The following is a 21,918-nucleotide window of genomic DNA, read 5'->3' as shown; positions in this document are numbered from 1 at the left end:
GAAGGAAACCTATACTTGCCTGGGAATGGTTAAAATTGTGCCTGAAAAAATAAACTGCTACATAGCATTGTTCGGCTTGAGCAAGTCAAGATGGAGGGAAGAGGTAAAGACTTTTATAGGAATGAGCTGTGAAGCAGAGATTCTGTCCCTTGGATCTTTTTTTTTAACAGCTGAAACTTGGTGCAATCTGATCTAAAGCAAGGAATATCAGTTGTTTTATAAGTTTGCTTGAGCATTTGTGGGATAAGCTGTTTCTAGGAAGGGTGGTTTAGCAGTATGTAGTGAAAGTGTGAGCTTGTCATGCCCTTCCTCAAAAGAAGGATGGCATTCTAACAAAGGGGACACTGGGAGCTGTCTCAATGCTTCACTCTTCATATAGTTGGTATTAGTTTTTTCTGAAACATAGGGCCACAAATATTGCTGCCCTGTATCTTGTGCAGTCATTTAGAACGGTGCACAGTGAACATAAATGCAACCATTCTAACGGGGTAGCACAGTGACCTTGCATCAGTTATTGTATTTTTACAGTTACAGGCTCCAGTGAACCTCTTTTGTTACCTAACTGCTGCTGAATATCTTTATCCAGTCATTACTGAAGATTCTACAGAAGAAAAAAATTATGAAAGGAGAAGTAGGAAAAAAAATCATTAAAGGCATGATGACACGATCAGATTCTAACAGAGACAAGTTTCTCATACTGGCTCTTGCCTTGTTTGTTGAGCAGGGTCTTTCACTGGGAATTTTTCAGTGAAACGATTCTTCATCATGAAACACAAATTTCTCATTAAATAAATTTCTCTCAGATACCTAGCAGTTCTGATGAAGCTGGAAGGTTTTGTGAGAGATTACTCAGGTTGAGTATTGTTTTTTTTTTTTCTTTTTCTTTCCTGTGCAAAGTGGAGAAGCAGTGTGTTTTCAACTCCTGCCTTGTTTAGCCAATTATAACAGCACATGCCTGTACCAGAAAATATCCAAATTAAGCACTTTCTTTGCCTCTCTTTTGTTGTTTTTTTCATTTTAAGGTAATTAGTAGTATCTCAATTTCATAGTTTTTTGGAAAAAGGAAACTTTTTGAATTCTTGAATGGTCTCAGATGGCATCCTGCTTTAGTTTTATGCACTAACTTAACTGCAATGGGCTTTTTTTATTGTAAAAAGTCCCTGTGTCTGAAAAAACATGGAGATTAGTGACCAAAAGCAATGATATTGGACCTTGGGTCTCATTTTTACATTTCCTTCTGTGCTGTAGGAACTAAATGCATATCGCTACCTTAAGAAGTTTTTGTATATCATCTAATGCAGGGGTTCCCAAACTATGGTACGCATGGTCCTGGTGGTACACAAGACATCGTTGGGGGGTATGCAGGAGCAATTGTGTAACAGCAGACTTAATTTTCAGTATAATCATAATGGGCATTAAAGGGGTTAAAATATAAAATGTATGCTGGTATGGGTACACAACAAGAAACAGTCAGGGAAACTTCCTTTACTGCTCTCCCTAAGGTCTTTGTTTTCTTTTTCATGTTGGGTTTTTCTACAGAGGGCAAAGGCAGAAGGAGAAATCCTCTTCATGACTTCAAAAAGACAGGAGAGATGATGCTAATTAAAATTGACAACTCACTGGAGGTAAAAACCAAGCTGTTAAACACCACGGAGCAATGTGCCAAGAGATGCAGCAGAAATAAAGGCCTTTCTTTCGCTTGCAAGTAAGTTATTCCATCTCTATTACTTGCATTTCTGTAATGAAGTGACTTTTATAATACCTGGCAGCCAAACATATAATTTAAATTGACATCAGTGGGACTGCTAGTCTGGATTACGGACAATACATAGCCTAAAATTCACGTTCTTGACAGCTATGATCCTGCTGTACCTGTCCAAAGATTCTCATTTCTTTATGATATCTGAATTTGAGATTGAAGGGCATGTTCTGAAACTTTTATTGGTGCAGTGTCTATTTTTTTTTCCTCCCTAGGTTTTAAGAAATGTATTCAAATTTGGAAGTTGCTTTACTTTATTTTGTCAGTGAACATGTCTTGAGTTTTCCAATTTGACTGAGGAGGTGTTCTGTAGCTAATGGTTATTGTCATGTATTACTGCTATAATACTGCATCTCATTTCAGACCACATTGTGCCTTCATCCTTTGCACAATATTCCTGTTGAATCGCTGAAAATTATACACAAGCAGCATGCGTACCTGTATGGTTGAAGGTCATTGGCATGCCCTTAATATCTCCACTACAATGGAATGGGATATTATGGGCTGTGCAATAATTGAAGTATACTTAATTGTTGCATGATGGCTTTTGTCTGTACTAATACATCATGCTGTTGATTGCTTTCCTTTCTTGGACTTGCTCTCTATTTGCCTTTGGAACAAAACACTATTATTAATTTTCCCTCTGTCATGTGTTAATCTGTGGCTCCAGCAACAACTAGAAAAAATGAACTGGGGAATGACTGGGCTGGTTGCAGTACTGTAGAGAAGGATCTGGGAGTTACGGTGGCTGAATATGTTGCAAAAAAAAACAAACCCAAAGCATCCTGTGTTGTATTAAAAGGACTGTCACTTGCAAATTGGGGAAGTGATTCTTCCTCTCTATTCAGCAACCACTGTTGAGGCCTCGCCTGGAATAATACATGCTGTTTTAGGCCCCACACTTCAAGAAAGATGTAGACCATTTGGAAAGAGTTCAGCACAGGGCAACCATAATAATAAGAGGCCTTAGAGGTAAGACTTATGAAAAAAAGCTGAAAGTACTAGTTGTTTAGCTTGGAGAACAGAAGACTGCAGTGGGATGGGATAGCAGTCTTTAAATACCTGAAGTGTGATTATGGAGAGGATGATGATGGGCTTTTCTGTGTGGCCATAAGGGACAGGATTAGGGCCAATGGCCTCAAGCTGCTGCAGGGGTTATTTAGGCTGGAAGGAAGTTCAGAAGGAACTTTCTGGCTATGAAGGTGGGCAAGCATTGGAACAGGTTACCCGGAGAAGTTGTAGCAGCTTGAGCAGGTCGAGGATTTCCATGCTTGAAAACTTTCAAAAGCAGGTTAGACAGAGACTTTACAGGGATAGCTTAGTCAGGGATGATCCTTCTTTCAGCAAGGGGCTTGACTAGATTACCTTGTGAGGTCCCTTCCAGCTCTACTTTTCTGTGATCCTATGAGTGCAGAAGAGATGCAGATAGGTGCCTTGTTCACTGTAGAATGCTGACCTGGCTGTCATTCTGATCCTCAAGTTAGTGTGAGTTTTGCCTGATTACGAATAGGTACGAGTCTGAGGCCGTTCCTTGCAGAGTAGGTACTCATATGTATTATGATCCTTCTTTTATTGAAGCCATGTACTTCATTGATCCATAGGATAAGTGAGTCTACCTTGTACCTTGAGTACTTGTTTGCATCTGTGAACAATGGGGGGCAGGCCAGATATGGAATATTTTCAGGTTAGAATGTTAAATAGCATTTTTTTTCTCTTTCTGACACTATTCACATTGTGTGACCAACCAGAAGCCTAATCCTGTTCCCAATGAAGTCAAAACAATAGCTCCCATAGACTTTGGTAGGAACTGGAATGGGTTGTACGTACATTTCAACACAACACATAATCTTCTCCATTGAACTCAACTGGAGGAGTGAAAAAGTGGGGCCCATCATAAAATTACTTAATTTTTTTTCTTTTTTTATTGAGAAACTTGAGCACTGTCAGACATTTAGTAATGCTAAATTCTAGGGCTATGCAAAACAGCACCATTCCACTTAGACTTCCATTTTGATGTTTCAATGGAACAGTGTTTGTTTGGAATTTCATTTCGTTTCAAAGCACTGTTCCGTTTCATTTCATCAAAACTGTTTCGCTGTTTAGATGATATTTCGACATTTCACCCATAGGCACCAATCGTCTCGGCGCTGGGTGTGGGCTGCTCCCAGTGCCGGTCCCAGGCAGCATGAGCAGTCTTGTGTGATCCAGCAGGCAGATTGGGGACCCACACCCCTGGGAGGGTTATGGGGCTCTGCCAGATTCCTCCCTGGGGTGTGGGGGGCCCCTGATCTGCCTGCCAGATCACAGGGGAGTGCTGCTGCTACCTGGGACTGGTGCTGGGCACAGCCCTCAACCAGTGCCAGGAAGAGTGGTGTTGCTGCTGGCCCCAGCCAGCAGCAACAGCATGCTGTCATCCGGCATGCAGATCCAGGGGCTGCACCCCCTTGGGAGGGCTGGGGGCTGTTCCAGAATCCTCCTGGGGGGGGTGCAGCGCCCGGACCTGCGTGGAATGACAGGAGGCTGGTGCTGCCAGCTGGGACCAGTGCTGAAGCCAAGCCTGGTTTCGAAACTTGAAATGTTTCGAAACTTTTGAAATGTTTTGACTGCCTTTGTTTCATTTCAAAGCTGTTTCAAAGGCTTTTGTTTCATTTTGATTTCACCGTTTTGAACTCAAAATGCATCGAAACAGCTTCGAAACGAAACACTCAGCAAAATTTCACACAGCCTGACTACATTCCTGTGTTTGCTCAGGAGAATTGCTTCAAGACTTTGCTAATTGTGGCTACTCTGCCTGTGTCAAGCATTCTGAAACGTAGGTTAACACATTTATCTTAATCCAATAACAATTCATTGTAAATGATAATATAGACTTTCTCATATTTTGCATTACTTTCTGAATTGTGATGAAATGCTTATCATAACTGAGGCTGGAGCATTTGTTAAAGAGTAAATCCTTTCCCTTATACATAGCCTGAGTAAAAGACTGTACTGAAAATCTATGCAGGGGATAAGAGGAATTCTATGCCCAGTTTTCCGAATAATAAACCACTTGCAGCAGGCCTCATTACTGATGTGCTCCTAGTTTTTCACCCATGAAACAACAACTGAAAAGTACATAAGATTAGGTCTATATGCTCTATATTGACATTTTCCTAGGCCGCCACCAAACTCTGTGATGACAGGGAGAAATGACTGTGATTTACCAAAGCTTCAGAGAGATGCTCCACAAACCTCCTGTGCAGCATCACAGGACAGATTCCAGGTATCTAGGACCCTTCATTAGTTTGGTTCCTAAGTGAGTACAGCTACTACATGCATATTTTATTTTATAGAAAAAAAATTTGAAAATTTTAGGAAAAATATATACAAATATATTCTTTCAAAAAGAATTGGTGCTTGACAGTGTAATCATTCCCTTTTAGAGTAGGGAGCCCAATCCTTAGCATTGGCAACTAGGAAGTTTAACTATTTGCAAACATAGTGTACTTTTAGCTTTCACTCTCCAAGCTGAGCAAAGTGAAATAAATTAATACATAGCATTAAATAACATTGTAGATAGATTATTATCCTCACCATCATCCTCACCCTACCCCCTTGTGACATTTTGTATGTATATAGCACTCCCACTGGCTTTCTGATAGAATCACAGAAGTTGAGGGAGTGCACATTTTTAACAAAGATGCCATTCTCTCAGTCACTCATGTTCATAAGGTTAGACTTAGTTTATTCAGGGTAGACTTAATTCTTTCTGGAATGATGCATATGATAAGATGCAGAAGTTGGAAAGCTTGCTCATTTCTCTGTTACTTTGTAACATTTTGAGGCATGGACTGCCTACTTCAGGTATGTGCTGCAGCGAGAACCCTTCTGTCCCTGATCAAGAGCTCTAGGGACCACAGATGATGACAACAGGGGATTGCTTGATCAACAGTGTCAAAAGTAGCAAAAAGGTCAAGAATTTGTTTAAATATATAAACTTTGGGTGTGTGAAGGCCCTGGGGATGGGTTCAGGAAAAGATTGTTAGAAACCTTTGTGTGGAGAGAGCGGAAGATGAATTGGAAGGAATCCAAGAAGGAGCTAGAGGAGAGGAACTCAAGGAAAAGGTTGTAAATGATTTATTCATTAGTCTAAAGAAGGGGAATAGAAATGCAGAATGCATTTGGAGACTTAGGTTAGGCAGTAGTAGTTTTTGGGTTGATAGCTCTTATTTTGAGGAGAATTGGTCAGAAGAGAGTAGAAGGCTGAGGAGGGAGATGGACTAGCCCTATGGGGAGGGCTCCTGTCCAAAAACCAGGTAGGAAGGCTAGATATAAAGAAGAAAAGAAACCCTCTTTACCTTGTCCCATATTACCAGAAGCAAAGTTATTTAAGAAATACAAGAAGTAAGGAGTTGCATTGTGTGCTCTAATGTTCTTGTTCCTTAAAAATTCAGCAAGATATTTCAGAGTGGGGAATGGGAAAGAAGAGATTTTAGGAAAGAATGAAAGATGCACATTTCTATACCATTACTATGACTGGAAAAATCAGTGAAACTGGGAATCAGTGAAACTGGAGAAACAGTATAATTTTCCAGGAATATGGCAGAGAGGAATAAGGAATGAAGAAACTGATAGTTACAAAAGGCACAACTTGAGCATCAAAATCATGAAGGGTTTTAGTTGATTCAGAACTTCATTTTTCAGTAAATCAAACTTTCACCCAACATATTTCACTCTGCCCTAAAAAACAGGCATGATTAGAGTATAGTGAAACAATAACAGAGGTAAGGATAGGAGGAAAATGCACTATCACAAACCAAAACGATTAACACTAATACTCCTGACTGCTTTCAGGTTGTTCTGTTACATTGGACAAGTCTCAAGCCCTTTGTGCTTCTGTTTGTCTCTAGGTGGATGAAGTATTTATTTACCACAAAAAAGGTGTTGAGAATCTTGTCTGGTATTATTATATCTTGCCTTAGGAACTTGGGATGGAGTACTTCATAGAAGTGCCACATGTACTTTTTTTCCAAGTAAAATAGTCGTATTCATCCCTAGTGTAAATCTGCTGATGTCAATTGAATTGCATCTACTTGCATGAGGTATGTATTTTGCCCACAGAGTTTGTTCAATTTGGTGTATCCTCTTATTTATTTCTAGAAAGAAATATAGCAGAGGGATATTTGGATCACTAGAAAGCATCTTCAGAAACCACTTGTCCACAGGGGCTTTAAATGCTGCCTTAACCATATTTTTCTCACTTAAAATAGGGATCTTATAGTAACAAGTGAAATTTGAGATTTCTGCAAGCAACAGAACTGGTGTTTAATGCTGTGACCATAACAACTTATTTTCTTTGTTTCTTTGTGCTTTTTAGTATAATTGTGGATTTAAATATCCAACTGGGTGCTTCCATGATTTTTCCCAGTAATAATAAGTTTGTTGTCATAGCATATTCCCTAGTGTGCGGTGTACAGCATTACTGTAACTCGTATAGGATTTTTTCTCATTAAGACTTTCTTTTCAGGGCCTTTGCCTATGACAGAGCTATGAAACGATGTCACTGGTTGTCCTTCAATAGTTTGACAAATGGAGTGAGGAAGAAGCAAGACCATGCGTTTGATCTGTATGAAAAGAAAGGTAACTATGATTTTTTCCCTAATGGGCTGTGGAGGGGAAAGAAGGAAAGGCAGCTGGAGTTAGCAAGCAACCTTTATGACTGTGTGCCTTGCTTGAGGAAAAAGTAGTTTGTAAATTTCAGGACTTGATTTCTTGTATCTTAGAATTCATATTTATACATTATACTATACACTTCTGTATATACTTTTATCTTTGCATAGCATTGGACTGTGTTTTTAAGTATACTACTTTTGTGATCTATGGTATTTGCTTACTACAGGGATATCAAAAGTACGACGTGTGGGACAGAGGTGGGTTATCCATCACTCAACCTTGATTGGGGGGGACCGTCCCACGGCTATAACCAAATGCCGTGGTAACAACTGGAGCCCCAACAGCACCACAGGAAGAAGCCCAGTACCATGGCTTGTTTACATGGTGGCAGCCAAGCACTTGAGTGAGAGTTGTGTTTCTGGAAGGAGCCCAGCATCATAGCTTGTTCTTGTGGCAACAGCCAAGTGACTGGGATGCTGGGCCTCTTCCCCAAATACAGCTGCGTGCAGCTGCTAATTCTGTTGTGGTGGAAAGGGAGGGGGGAGGAAAGGGGTATGGGGGGCAAATCAACACCCCCCATGGTGAGGGAGGGAGTAGGGCTGGGGCAGGTGCTGCCCAGCTGGGGTAGGGTAGAGTACTGGATGGAGCCGCAGCTCATCTGGGGAGCATGGGGAAGGAGGGGAGGCTCTCGCTGCTATGTGCACCCCGGGAGGGCATTGGCGGGGCATGTGCCCTGGATCTGCATGGGCAGGGAGGGCTGCTGCTGCGGGCTGGGGCTGGCATTGGGGCGGGAGAGGGCTGCAGCCACCCCAAAAATCACCATAGCTGTTCCATAGCCCCTGTCCCAGTGCCACCATCACCAGCCCTATGCAGATTCGGGGGCACACATCCCTCCCCCATGTTCTCCCAGACAAGTGGCAGGAGCCACTGGATGAGCAGCTGAGCCACTGAACGAGCTGAGCATAGTGTTTGGAGCTGCACCTTCCGCCAGACGAGCTGCAGCTCCGTTCTCTCTTCCCCACCCCCCCCTACCCCCGGCTGGGCAGCCCCAGCTCCACACCCTCCTCACCATGGGGACCTTGATCTGCCCCACCATGCCCCTCCCCTTCCACCACAACAGGTTTACCAGCTGCATGCAGCTCTCCACACTGCCAGCTATGCTGTTCACTGCCTACATGCTGCGCTGTGGCTGCATGCATGCATGGGCCATATATTGGTCAAATCATCGGCCACATCTGGACCAGGGTCAAACAATGTTGCATGATCACCCCCACCCTGTTCAGCATCTGCCTGACCATCATCATCCACCTCATCCGAGATGATCTACCACCTGGCATCAGTATCCAGTATTGACTGGATGGGAAGCTGCTTCAATCTTGGGTGCTTCTGGGCAAAAACGAAACTCGCCACCAAGGACATCCATGACCTTCAGTTTGTAGATGATTGCTGTGTGATGGCTCACTCTGCACAGGATGTGCAAGCAACCCTAGATCTCTTCAATACTTTGTATAAGAGACTTGGCCTGTCCTTGAACCTTGCCAAGATGAATGTTCTCCACCAACCTTCCCCAAGCCAGCTGAACATCCTTCGCCCTATCTACATAGACAGGGAGGCTCTGGAGTATGTGGAGCATTTCTGAATCTCAGCAGCCACCTCTCTCAATGGGCTACCATCGATGAAGAAGTCCAGCACTGGGTCAGCTGCACCAGTGCTGTCTTCTTCAAGCTGTGACAAATGTGTCTTTGAAAATAGAGATCTTCAGAAGTCAACAAAGGTCCTGGTTTATAAGACTGTCATGCTGACCACCCTCCCATACTGCAGTGAAGCCTGGACCATCTACTGACGCTCAGAGCTTTCACCAGCAGTGCTTGCATTGACCCCTGGGGATCAAATGCGAGGACCATCAAGTCATCATGAGTATCCTCCATGACGCTGATGGATGCAGGTTCAAAGCCTTGCTGTTGAGAAATCAACTCTGATGGATGGGCCACTGCATCCAAGTGGCCGAGAACTGCCTCCCGCACCAGATTCTTTTCTCTCAGCTCTCCTTTGGCCAATGCTGAAAGTGTGACCAAAGGAAACAGTACAAAGACATGCTCAAGCACAGAGGCATTGACACCAATGGCTGGGAGGAGCAAGCTGCTGATCATTCAGCATGGTGTCACCTGGTCCACCAAGGCGTGTGCTACTTCAAGGCCCAATGACTTGATACTGAGTCAGAACGGCGGCAGCTGAGGAAGGAGGAGGAGACCAACCTGGAGCTATGAATCCCACTCCCCCACGCAGCAACGTGCCCTCATTGCCGAAGAATGTGTGCATCCAGACTTGGGATCCTCAATCACCTGAGGACCCATCAAGCCTGATGGACATCATTCTTGACTTTGAGGGACTGCCTCTGCCAACATGCTGTGCTGTGGCTTTGCACATGACTGGGCCATTTATTGGCAAAATTATTGGCCACATCAGGCCAATTTCCTATATTCTTTATATTGGTGCTGATCTGATATCAGACTGATGTATCAGTGCACATCCAGTTATTACCATTGCACTTTGTGCTGCTCCTGTTTGAGTCACTGCTGTGAGTCATGGTTGAGTGTTCTGCACTGGTCATTTTATAACTGAAACATTTAAATTACTTTTTCAATAGCTTTTAGATTATGTTTGTATTAAAATATTTTGATTTGTTGTGGCAAATTAAAGAATAACAGTGTAGGCAACAAAAATACTTTTAATTTGAAAAATTAACTTTTGACACTAATTTTAAGTAAACAAACTTTGGCTAAGAGTCTTAATTCTTGTCTGTTTTCTTTCAACAGACTATGTTAGAAATTGTATAATTGGCAAAGGGGCAAATTATAAGGGAACAATATCTATTACAAGAAGTGGCATCCAGTGTCAGATGTGGAATTCTATGATCCCCCATGAGCACAGGTAAGAATAATTTGAACCTAAGGACATTTGGCTCTCTTGAAGCCATGTCCTGCTGATATTCTGTACTTTATAATGAAAAATATGCAGTATGAAAGTGGATAGATCCAAGTTCTCTCTTATACTGGCAGTTTAGTTTCTTTTAAGAGCAATGACAGTGGTAACCAGTCAGAAGGCAAGATATAGAGGTACACCTTATAGACTAACTGAATCAGAGTTGCAAAAGCTTTCATGAGCCCCAGCCCACTTCATAAAATGCTATGAAAGGACATGCAGAGAACAGACTGTAAAATAGAAATATTTATTTAAGTACAATAATGGGGAAAGCAGGGAAGAGAAGGCAGAGGCCAGTGCTGAGAGAGGCAGATGGGGTTGGAGAGAACAATAAGGCACTAAACCCGTAAGGTCAAAAAATTGAATAAGAATCCATGATGGTAACTAGTAACTACGCAACCTTTATAAAGCATACAATTATTTATTTATGTAGAGAAAATTGGTAAAGCAATCAAGTGGTATGTACGTACACCTACCTCTCTCTACAGTTCACTGTTCCAAGGATTTTGGGAAGACCTAACCTTTTCATAGTCCCATTAAAAAGCTCTGTTTCTTTAATAAATAAATACATAAAAAATTGTACCCCTCTCCATGAAGGCTGTAGATGAAATAATCCATGAAATATCCATTCTATATATATATATAAAATCCATTAGCAAACTTAGTGTTAAAGATGCAAAAGCCAGATTCCTTTCATTTACACCTTGGACAGATCATTAATAGCCTCTAACCTCTCCTGGAAAAAGATGACCATTTCAAGGTAGCCATGTGGAACAAACCTGTCTTCATTTACAGACAGCCTAGCAGCCTCAAATGGCATCTCTCAACAGCAACATACCTAACTCCTATTTTGACTGCAGCACCAGGCCTTGCAACTGTTCCCCCCATTGATACAGACCACATCATCACTGGACCAAATAACATGGATTATAACATCCGAGGTTTACCCACTTGTTTGACCAACATCATATATGCCATCACCTGCTTATAGAGCCCTTCTGCAGTCTACGTTAGACAGGTGGGCAGTCCCTACGTGAAAGAATGAAGGGATGCCAATTTGACATCACTTTTAGAAGACAAACTAGCCTGTGGAAGAATACTTTAATCGTTCTGGATGTTCTGCTCAGAACAGCTGTTCTTAAAAGTGGAAATTAAAGATGACTTGAATATGGAATTGTGGAACAAGAAATAACTTCCAGAGGGTGTGTCTACACATGCATTTACACTGGCTTAAACTTACTGTGCAGTAAATTACTGCACAGTAAATAGGAATAGGCTGGCGTCTACATATGCAGGCATTAAAACGCATTAGTGTTGTGTGTGGACTGACTTGGGACTAGGTTAGTCCCAAGTCGGTCCACACACAGTGTTAGTATGCAGTAAGGTGTCTACATGTGTTTTACTGCACAGTAACTAATGAGGCATAAAATTGATACCTGCATGATCTTATGCTTAAGTCAGTGTAAGTCACCATATTTACTGCATGGTATGGGCGTGCATATGTAGACGTGTACCAGTACCGTGCAGTAATTTAGGTTACAGCACAGTAAATGTGCACGTGTAGACATGCCCAGAATCTATGTTATCCCTTTATTTGGATTAACTTTTTTGAGCCTTATGGCCTTATAGGTTTTTACTTCCCTGTCTCTCTGTTCAAATCATTCTCTCTGTTTGATAGCCTGTTCTGTGTAGGTCTTTTCACAGCATCTGATAAAGTGAGCTGTTGTTCACAAAAGTGTATGCATGTCTGATTCAGTTAGTCTATAAGGTGCATCTCTACTTTGCATTTTGACTCATGCCAACGTTACTCTAGATTTATAGTGGGTAGCAAGTGAGAGCATAATGTGACCCTTAATGATGTGTGGTGTAAAATTCCTCACAGCCATCTTTTTTTCTCAGAGAAATGGGTCATTTAAAAATTCAGGTGGGAGTTTGTAGGATGTTGGTTTTGGGTCCACATTAAGCCTGGGATAGCTGGTACTTGAAAATGAGTGAGCACGTAAATGAATGGCTTCCCTCAAGGACCTGCAGGCACAGTACACCAATGACTACAGAGTAAGTGTGAGAACTCTAGCCGTTATTTCTTGAGCCTAGGGCCAGTTCCTGAAATCAGCTGAGTCCACTCAGCTCTTATTACAGCGGTGACTGGAAGACTTATCACCTTTCAGAATCATTCTCTGAGTCTTTTAGGAATGTTTTAAGACTTCTTTCTAGGAGTCAAGGGCAAAATTCCCATCAACATCAGTGGAAGCAGGATCAGGCACTTCTGCCTTTGAATTGGAGATCAGTATTTGGCCAGCTATGCATCAAAGATGCATAATATGAAGCTAACTTGTTTCCCCTTGCCTTGTGTGACATCTTTAATTTTTGAAAGGCTACTTACTAAATGAGATGGTTGTGTGGTAGTTTTTGTTTCTCAGCGTCAGAACATACAACTTCATCATGAGAGGTTTGAGTGAGATGGGAAGAACCAAGCAGTGGTGCGTGTGGAACCTATTAACAATTCAAGGAAGGGATTCTTAGCTTGGTCTTGTCACAATGTCTGGTGATCACAAAGTAGCAAAGAAAATCCTTCTCCCATAGTTAGAAAGGAATGTGCATGGCTGATTTTATATGAGTTGTCCTCAAAACTATTACCAACTCTGGAAAGATGTTTTGATGAGGGCAATGCATAGGGGGTGCATGCAGGGGCACGTGAACCCCCTGAGTGTGCTGGTGCACCCCTTATAAAAAGGCACTGCCGACACTGTCAGCCGTGCCTGTGGGCAGTCGCCACTTGTCACCCCACCCCCACCTGCTGCTGACACTGCTGGTGGCATCACATGCTGTCAGCAATCCCCTCTGGCTGCTGCTGATGCTGCCGGTGGCACCTGCAGGTGGTCATGTACCCTTGGTTGGCACTTGCCACACTGCCCCCACTCCGCTGCTGACAGCGCCAGCGGTATCCGCGGGAGCTCCCTGCTTACTGCCATTGCTTTCCCACCTCCACGCTCCCACCATGCTGTGCTCCCCCAGCCACAGGCATAATATTGCGACTGTTGTGGATTATTATTATTATTATTATTATTCCAATAATGCCTAAAGACCTTAAGCAAAATTAGGACTCTGTTGTTATAAGCCTTTAACTAACATAAGATAAGAGACATTCTGTGCTCAGAAGAGCTTATAAATTGAAAGCAGTCATAAAAGCAGTCACCAGTTTCCAATCAAGATAGTATAGGAGAAAAGTGAATATGGTGATGATTTTCAAATTTCTTGTTAGTTCCATCATGGTTTAAATAGAAACTGATGCTGCTTCTGCAGTTACTCTTACTGTTTTGAGTTTCTGGAATAAATTCTGCAACTTTTTCATTTACGGAACTCACAGGCCAGGTAGAGACATTATACTTTTACAGGTATAAGTGATTGGAAATCGGTTTATATCCACAACAGAAATTCAGCACACAGACTGATTAAAAATGGTGGAATCTGTTCTAATATTTCCACTCCCCCCCCACCAAATGGTGAATGTGTTCACTACCAATCTCAATTATACTGCTTACAGAAAACTGCGTAACTTAGACTGATTCTGCCTCAGGCTATTTAAATGTCTGTACCTACCCACAATGTTAAGGGAGGCAAGGTGCTGAGTGTGTTCCACACACCTGGAAAGTGGGTGTGTTTTGCACTGTTCTGGCCCTGGCTGGATATTTTCTTTTTCTTGTATGATGCTACAGTACTTGCTGAAACTGCTAGTGCATCTGCTCCTGCCAGCTTGAGCCTTTATGTAATGTTATGCAGTAAGAAGGATTTCTGAAATATTTTTATCCCAACAACATATCTAGGATAATTTGAACTGACTTTTGTCAGGATTTAAAAAAGATGTTTATCATTTCAGAGAGACCCTGGTGGTAAAAAAAACCAAAACAAAACCAAACAAAATAAGGAACTCTAACATGCACTGACACAACACATTAACACTGACAAAATATGTAGTTCCCTATCAGAAGAGCTTGCCTAGGGCAGTTTTAGGTAAGAAGTTTTCAGACAGTAATATGATGAGACCTTGGAGGAGAAAAAGGAGAAAAATGCAATGGGCAGCAGTAAAAACAGGAACATTATTCTCTCCAAGGAAAGAGAGCCTTTTTCAAAGAATGCCACCATATTGTATTGATTGTAGTCCGAATGTGATTAACGGGGTATTTTCCATCTCATTCAGTTCCAAGATTTAATTAACTAGAGTAAAAAATGACACCATGGGTAGTTGTGAGGGCTAGGGATTTTGTCGTTGTAAGGTTTTTTCAATACTTGCTATTCACTTCTAACTTGCAGTTAGCCAAATGGAACAGCAGCTGTAAATTGGTCTTGTGATTTTTGTATATGAAATGGATTAGTTTAGGTACAGGTGCACCTAATAGTTAATTTAGTTTAAAGAGTAAAATACAAGTGTATAGCCTCTTTTTAAAATTGATTCCATTTAATTAATCAATACATGCTATAAACTGTTTTTCTTTGGGAAAGAGCTTAAAACACTGAAAAAAATAATAAAAAACACATTTTCAAAACAAACCTTTTTGATTTTTATTTAAAAGAACATTTAATTTAGACACTTTGGTTTTATAATATAAAATATGAAGATTAAAGGAGCTTGTGAAAGAAATGTTTCATTTCAAGTGAAAAATGTTTTGTTCAACCCCAAATAAAATTAGCATTTTCAGTTGGAGTCAACTCTCCATTTTCTTTCTTGTGTTTCTTTCTGGAACTGTAATCATTCAGAGAAGATCACTGAGTCTCTGTTGGGATTTGCCTTGGCAATAGCCATTTGTGCTCTTTGCACCTACTTCCATGTAACTATTTGCAATGGAGAATTTGTTCCACACTTCCCACTGAAAAGGGGGAAGCACCAATGGTACAAATAGCATCTGTCCTGACTACATTGGGAATTTCACTAGTCAAACTACAGCACTGGCTGCAATTTAAGCAAATCCTTAGTCTAGACAGGGTCTAAGTGAAAGACTTAACTACAGAGCATTCATCGTCAAACACAAGTAAACTGATATTTTTTATCGTGAAAGCAGTTGTGCCTTGCAATGGGACTGATCCCAATCCCACTGAGATAAACTAGAGTCTTTCCATTGGTTGCAGTGATCTTTAAATGAAATCTTATGCCTTCATTTCCTTCTTTATATCCGCTCACTCTCAGGGTGTGTAAAATGCAATAATAATTTTAAATTAAACAAAAATGAGTGAAAATTCTCAGACCAAAAGCCGTAGAGATGGAGATCTGGTTATTCACAGAGCAAGTAACTTGCATGGTTCTGTCAGCTTTCTCATGCTGCCTATTGTGCTACAACTTTGTTGGGGACACGTAAGTGCCATTTAGTCACCAAGCACTGTCTCATCCTTTACGTCTTTCCGCCAGCAAATATAACAGCTAGTACCAAATACGGGTTGTTCTTGTGATATGGATGCACATTCATTAACTAAAACGTGATACATGGACATGAAGAGAGTACCAGTTCCTTTACTATAAAGCCTGACCAAAGCCCATTCCAATGAAAATCTTTTATTTAACTTCTGTGGGCTTTGAGTCGCACCCACAATGTGTATATTAAGAGAAGGCATACTTTTACATTTGCCTTTCGACTCCTAGAAGCTGTGTTCTTATGAGTTTTTGAAAACTGGTTCTTCAGAGAAAATATACTGCAGATATAATTGTTATCTTTGTGGAAGTGGAAATCAGACTTGTGTGTGATCAATCGGCATTGTGATATTGACTTGAATGGAGTCAGGATTTGCCCCCAGGTGATTCACTAGTGCCACTTTGTAGAGTAGGGGGAATGATATTTCTAATTTCTTTAGAAATTCCACCAAGTAGACCCAGTCAGATATCTGCCATTTCTGGCAGTTGTAGGGCCATGCATCTTTTAGAGAATTTCTCTGCCCAGAAGTGGGAGTGGCTGTCATTATGGAAACATGTAGTTGAGGAGGCCCAAAGTGAGAGCTGCTCTTCCAGTAGGTAGATGGGTAAGGAGATCTTCTGCACATGAGCTTATTTTTGGAAAAACGCCTACGGGAACAATAGAAACAAACAAACAGTGTCATTAATATCAGCTGAAACGTACTGCTTGTGAGAATTGTTCAGTGAGGCTCGTTCCTGCCTGACCATGAAACTGGAACTCCAAGCCTTTCTATATATGTAGGAATACAGAAATCCAAAAAGTCCTAAAATTTGTTCACCACCATGGCCAAGCAACTAATGAACAAAAAACCCCTAACAATCCTAAAAAACAAAAAATAAATTCTAGCCCCTGACAACATGCCACAGGTAAAAATCAAGGAAAATGCCACTGCAGTTGGATTATTAGCTTAATATATGCTCAGATGATACTTAGAAGAGGACCATGTCCTAAATTATAGAGGAAAGCAAAAATACCAAAAAAACCCAAAACAAAACAAAAACCTTCAAACCCTACTAATTTGATGTGTGCTAAAAACTTCCTTGCAGACAACAAATCTGGTTATTGGTTTGACCCTGAGAGGGAAGAAAAGACGTTCTGGCTAAATACTTGATGTTGCTATGTAGTGGTAGGAGCATCCCGTTCAAAACTCCTGTCTAGCTGTGGCCAATATCCAGTGCTTCAGAGGAGGCGGGGACAGGGAGAGAGGGAACAATCCTCCTTGATCCTACAGGTCACAGTATGCTTATAAATGAGATTATCAGATACATAGAGACAGAGTTACCTTTCAACCCCAATATATGGCCTGCAAATATGTGAATTCACGTGACGTGCTGGTTATTGACTTGGGAACACTTCTTCCATAAACTTGTTCCTAAAAATGGCCAATCTGGGCTTTTTCATATATTAAAGTGAAGATCGTTATATAGTTTGAGGGGTGTGTGTGTCTGAGTCTGTGTCTGTGTGGAGAAAGAAGCAACATTTCATAATCTGTAACTGCTCATGAATATAGTAAGATTCACAACAAAGCATGCATGCTCTTATACTGTAATGATTGTCATTTTAAAACTAGCTTTTTGCCTTCGAGCTATCGGGGTAAGGACCTGTGGGAAAACTACTGTCGTAATCCCCGAGGGGAAGAAGGAGGACCTTGGTGTTTTACGACCAGTCCAGAGATACGCCATGAAGTCTGTGACATTCCTCTCTGTTCAGAAGGTAACACGGCATAATTTGTCTCTTCTGCTTTGGAAGCAAGTGCATAACATCACATTGGCTTTGAAATTACAACAGATTATTTCTCAGCAAGAATAATTTATTTAACAAAAGAAGGTTGAGTAATGAAGTTGTGCTTATCATACAAGTTAGATCACTCTCACATCTATTCAGTGCACTACTTCATAGTAAACAACTGTTGTGGTTTAGAAGACCAATGCTGAGAATGCACTGCTGTTTCACTTTTCAAATAATAATAATAATTTGTGTTTAGATTTTTAAAGCATCAAATCTCATGACATTGGTACAGCATAAAATCTGAGCAATGATGTACAATTCTAAGTGTTGTGTTCAGCAGTACGTTAAATGTACTGTCCTGTTGCTCTCAGAACCAAGCCCTATTTCCTTCATTCCCTTCTTAGTTGCCAGCAAGAAAAGTAGCATTTAGTTTGGTTGTCTAACAAATCCAGTCCCTGGTGGTCCAAGAAATAATACTTAAGCTCTACTTCTTCAAAGAGCTTCATCCAGTGTGATGCCATGGGCTCAGTGCAGAATCAAGTCTATAAGTGACTGAAGTAAATGACTTAGGATTCAGTTCTCTGTTTGCTTATATTATGATTATTATTATTATCAATGTGAACTTTAATTACATGCTGTTTTTTTAGTTTCTTTAGGCATGAATGTATTTACGTTTTGTATGTTAATAGTGCCCTTCATCCCAAATTGCTTTACAGTTTTTTTATTTCCAATGATCATTTCATGCCCCCTCTCCCAATCCTCAGTTAAATGTAGCAGCCATTAGAATAAAAATTCATATCAGTTCTATAAAATAGTTTAGATCAGGAAGGAAAGAGTTTCACATCCAGCTGAAACAGTAATGGGAATTTGAATGGGTAGAAGATAGTTACTTAAATTACAATCTGACTAGCATCTTAGGGCTGACACCCATACATTTGAGAGGAGCGTTAAAGGATCTTTTATGAATAAAAGTAGTCAAGAATTATGACTTTTCTTTTACTTTTCAGCTAAAAGGTATCATCTTCAAGAAAAAAAAACCCTTTTCTCTAATAGCCCTTGCAGGGGTCATATATTTTATTTTATTGATACATGGGGGAGTGTCACTTACCTAGTTGGCAATAACACTTCTTGTCTGGTGTGCAACCCATCAGAGTTTAGAACCAGAAATCAAACTAATCTCTTTTACAGAGTGGTGAAAAAAGAAGCTTTGGTATGTAAATGGCTTGAGCACTTTACACTTAGATACATCAAAAGTTATATGACCTTGAACTAAATTGGTACCAAATTTAACGATAATCCAAATCTAATTCAGATGTAAACATCTGGATTAGATTTAACAAAGTGCCCACAATGAGATACATTTGAAGGAACATTCCTCCCACCAATGTGAAAGCCATGATCTAGGAGGTAATATTTTTATAACTCTTCATATAGGGTATCTTGAATTTATGACAGGCATTGTATGTTGAGTTTTTTTACTAGTATGAGACATTTGCAAGTGTTGCTGTTATTTCTTGTTTCTAGCTGAGTGCATGACCTGCAATGGAGAAAGCTATAGAGGCCCAATGGATCACACAGAATCTGGCAAAGAGTGCCAGCGCTGGGATCTCCAGAGGCCACACAGACACAAATTCCGTCCAGAAAGGTAATAAATAAATAAATACGTAAGTAAATCCTCATCATTTTTATAAAATGATGGTACTCTCTGAGACCAATGCTGTATTAAGTCAGGAATAGTTTATTGAAGTAATAGAGTTTAGGACAATCTTTGTGTGTGTGTGTGTGAGAATACATACAGCTATAGGAAAGTTTGTCTTAAAGTGCCTAAAATAATTTATAATAACAAAAAAGGACTATAACTGTTGTTAAAAATCATCCCCTTTCATCCAGTGGTTTCAAAGCTGTTTGCAAATATTAAATAACTTTGATTTCCAACATTAATGACTTACAATATATCATTTTACTAGAGTATCAAACAGTCACTAATATTTTTTGTTCTGTGTAGCTAGACAGTCTGTAGTAATCAAATTTAAATAGCCAGTTTACATTCACCATGATGTTTAAAAAAAACAAAACAAAACAAAACACATTTTTACACCCTGGAAAAGCAATTGTACATAGTTAAGTTTAACATTTTAAGATCATAGATTTATATTCTGGACAGTCACTTGTTTAGGTATAGAAATACAATGCCCAAAAATGAGTCAGAGATACCATTTATAAAACTACAAACCACTCAGCATTCATTCTAATGGTGAAATTCACCAAGTCGATGATGAATTACTATCCTCCAGGAGGGTCTTTGTGTATGCATTTAGGCCACACAGAAAAGCCTCTTTCTCCCTACTGCCCTGGAGCATGGGTCTCTGCACTAGTTCATATAGGAATCAGGATGCTTTGAAAATGTTGACTGTTTTAAATTCTGTCTGTCAGATTAGCTCCATTTTATAAAATGGAGTTAAAAATGCTAACATAGCTTCTGGGAAGGTTGTTGGGATTAATTAATATTTGAAAGAGATTTTCCGTTCAATGTGGCTGTTAAATTTTCAAGTGCTAGTAATGAAATAAGGCCTAATTATTATGTCCTGAAAATACATAATTAGTAGATTTTAACAAGTTTTGCTGCTTCTGCTGAAGGATCTGTACTAAATGGCTGTGTCCACATGAGCAAGGGTGTGCATTTACAGGAGGACAAATATTAGTGGCACAAATTTATGCTGCTACATCATGCTGCAGTGCACACCCCTGCTTGTGTAGTTTGCAGGGGGACACTGTCCCGCTACTCCATATGCTACAGAGGGGACTGGCTGGGACCCAGGATGTCTCAGTGTGGGACTAGACAAGCCCCACATTGAGGCATCCTGTGCCCCAGCCAGCTAGGGAGTGGCAGGTGGAGATGAGGTAGTAGGCAGCTTTGGACTGGCTGCTCTTCAGTGACAATGCATAGAGAGCGCCGGTGTACCCCCTGACAGGCCGTGCTCCCTGCTTAGGTGATGGGCAGGCAAGAGCGCTGGTGCCCTCCCTGTGGGCACCGGCCACAAAGTGTGAGCGCCTGGATGAAGTGCCACAGCTACTTCTGGGACCCCCCAACAGTTGGCGAGATTGGCCATGGGGGCCCCCCCCATTCTCTGACTGGTTGCTGGGGGGAGGGCACGTGCCCCTCTGCCTAAGGTAGTACCAGTCACCCATGCTGCTCTTCCATCTCTATGCAATGCGAAGCCCCTGTGCTGAGGCACCCTGTGCCCCAACCAGCCACTCCCCAGCTGGCTGGGGCACAGTGTGCCTCAAGGCAGAGTAGCAGGCACCCCTGGGCTGGCTGCTCCCCTGTCTCCACATGCATCAGTGTGAGGGCTCTGCCACAGAGCCCCTGTGTTGAATCATGTGGAGCCTGTCTTGAGGCACACTGTGCCCCAGCCAGCCAGGGAGGTTTGTCCTGGCACACAGCACTTCATTGTGTTTTGTGCCGTGTCTTTTTTCCAGGGTGTTTTTTTTGCTATCAGGAAATCCTGGTAGCAAATTTTGCCCATGGTTTAATGTACAACACTTGTGGTTTCTGGTGCCGCAAAGAGGTATGTAGCACCACAAACCACATGTGCCTGCATGTCTGGGTCCAACTGATGGGTTTATGTAAAGCCTTTTTTGCCTTTAGTTAAAATGAACTGCAGAGGGTTCACTTATGCTTCCGCTACAATGGTCCCATAATTAAATTAGATGCCTGGGAATAGAGTTCCATGTCCTTTTGTAGGCTTTGCCACAGACTTCCTATAAAACCTGTGATAAATTGGTAAGTATTTCCATATTTCCTCATCTATAAAACAGGGATCCACTATTGAATTTCATAATTCACTTTGGTGGATGCAGCAATCATGTTTATCCTTAAAGAATTTCTCTTGCATGAAATATGCTGATGGAATTCCATAGTAAGAAAATAAAATCTTTATTATCATCAACAAAAAGTTTCCTACTTGATCGTGTATTAGATATATGTGAATGAAAGTTGTGATTTGTTGCACAGTCTCCAGTAGTTCCTCTTCAGAAATGGCATCTCAAAGTTTGTTACACTTTTCAAGATGAGTGTTTTGACTGTCAATATTTAACCCTTAAGGCTGAATTGGTTCAATCTTCACAGGTTAGTTTAAGCTGTATAGATTGAATTGATAAGCAAGTGGACAGACATTCACTTCTGATTCCACAGATACAGCTACATGCCTGCAGTGGCCCAGGCCAGAAGCAGGAGGGTGCTAGAACACACCTCCTTGCTCTGCTGGAACAGACAGCTTGGGCCAAGGCTGACCCACTCACCTTGTAAGCAGGGGTTTGTGGTGGAGGTGCAAGGCCTCCTGGGATGCTGGCGGA

The 21,918-nt window shown here is 41.2% G+C and overlaps 1 protein-coding gene across 2 annotated transcripts in view; it reads left to right on the top strand.

Moving 5' to 3' along the window:
• The first annotated feature begins 1,542 nt into the window (after positions 1-1,542).
• HGF (hepatocyte growth factor) overlaps positions 1,543-21,918 on the top strand; it is a 77,679-nt gene continuing 57,303 nt past the window's right edge. The window contains exons 1-5 of one of the 2 annotated variants that reach the window (XM_019509499.1): positions 1,543-1,705; positions 7,266-7,378; positions 10,228-10,342; positions 17,420-17,547; positions 19,087-19,207. In XM_019509499.1, the coding sequence (XP_019365044.1) occupies positions 1,593-1,705; positions 7,266-7,378; positions 10,228-10,342; positions 17,420-17,547; positions 19,087-19,207 (590 nt within the window). In that variant the 5' untranslated portion in view covers positions 1,543-1,592. Of the gene's footprint in view, positions 1,706-7,265; positions 7,379-10,227; positions 10,343-17,404; positions 17,548-19,086; positions 19,208-21,918 lie in introns of both variants that reach the window. The other variant, XM_019509498.1, reaches the window with a different exon arrangement.

This window comes from Gavialis gangeticus, unplaced genomic scaffold (assembly GCF_001723915.1).
Source record: "Gavialis gangeticus isolate Ggan-Ray unplaced genomic scaffold, GavGan_comp1, whole genome shotgun sequence".
NCBI lineage: Eukaryota > Metazoa > Chordata > Crocodylia > Gavialidae > Gavialis > Gavialis gangeticus.
This window is presented reverse-complemented; position numbering and strand designations above follow the sequence as displayed.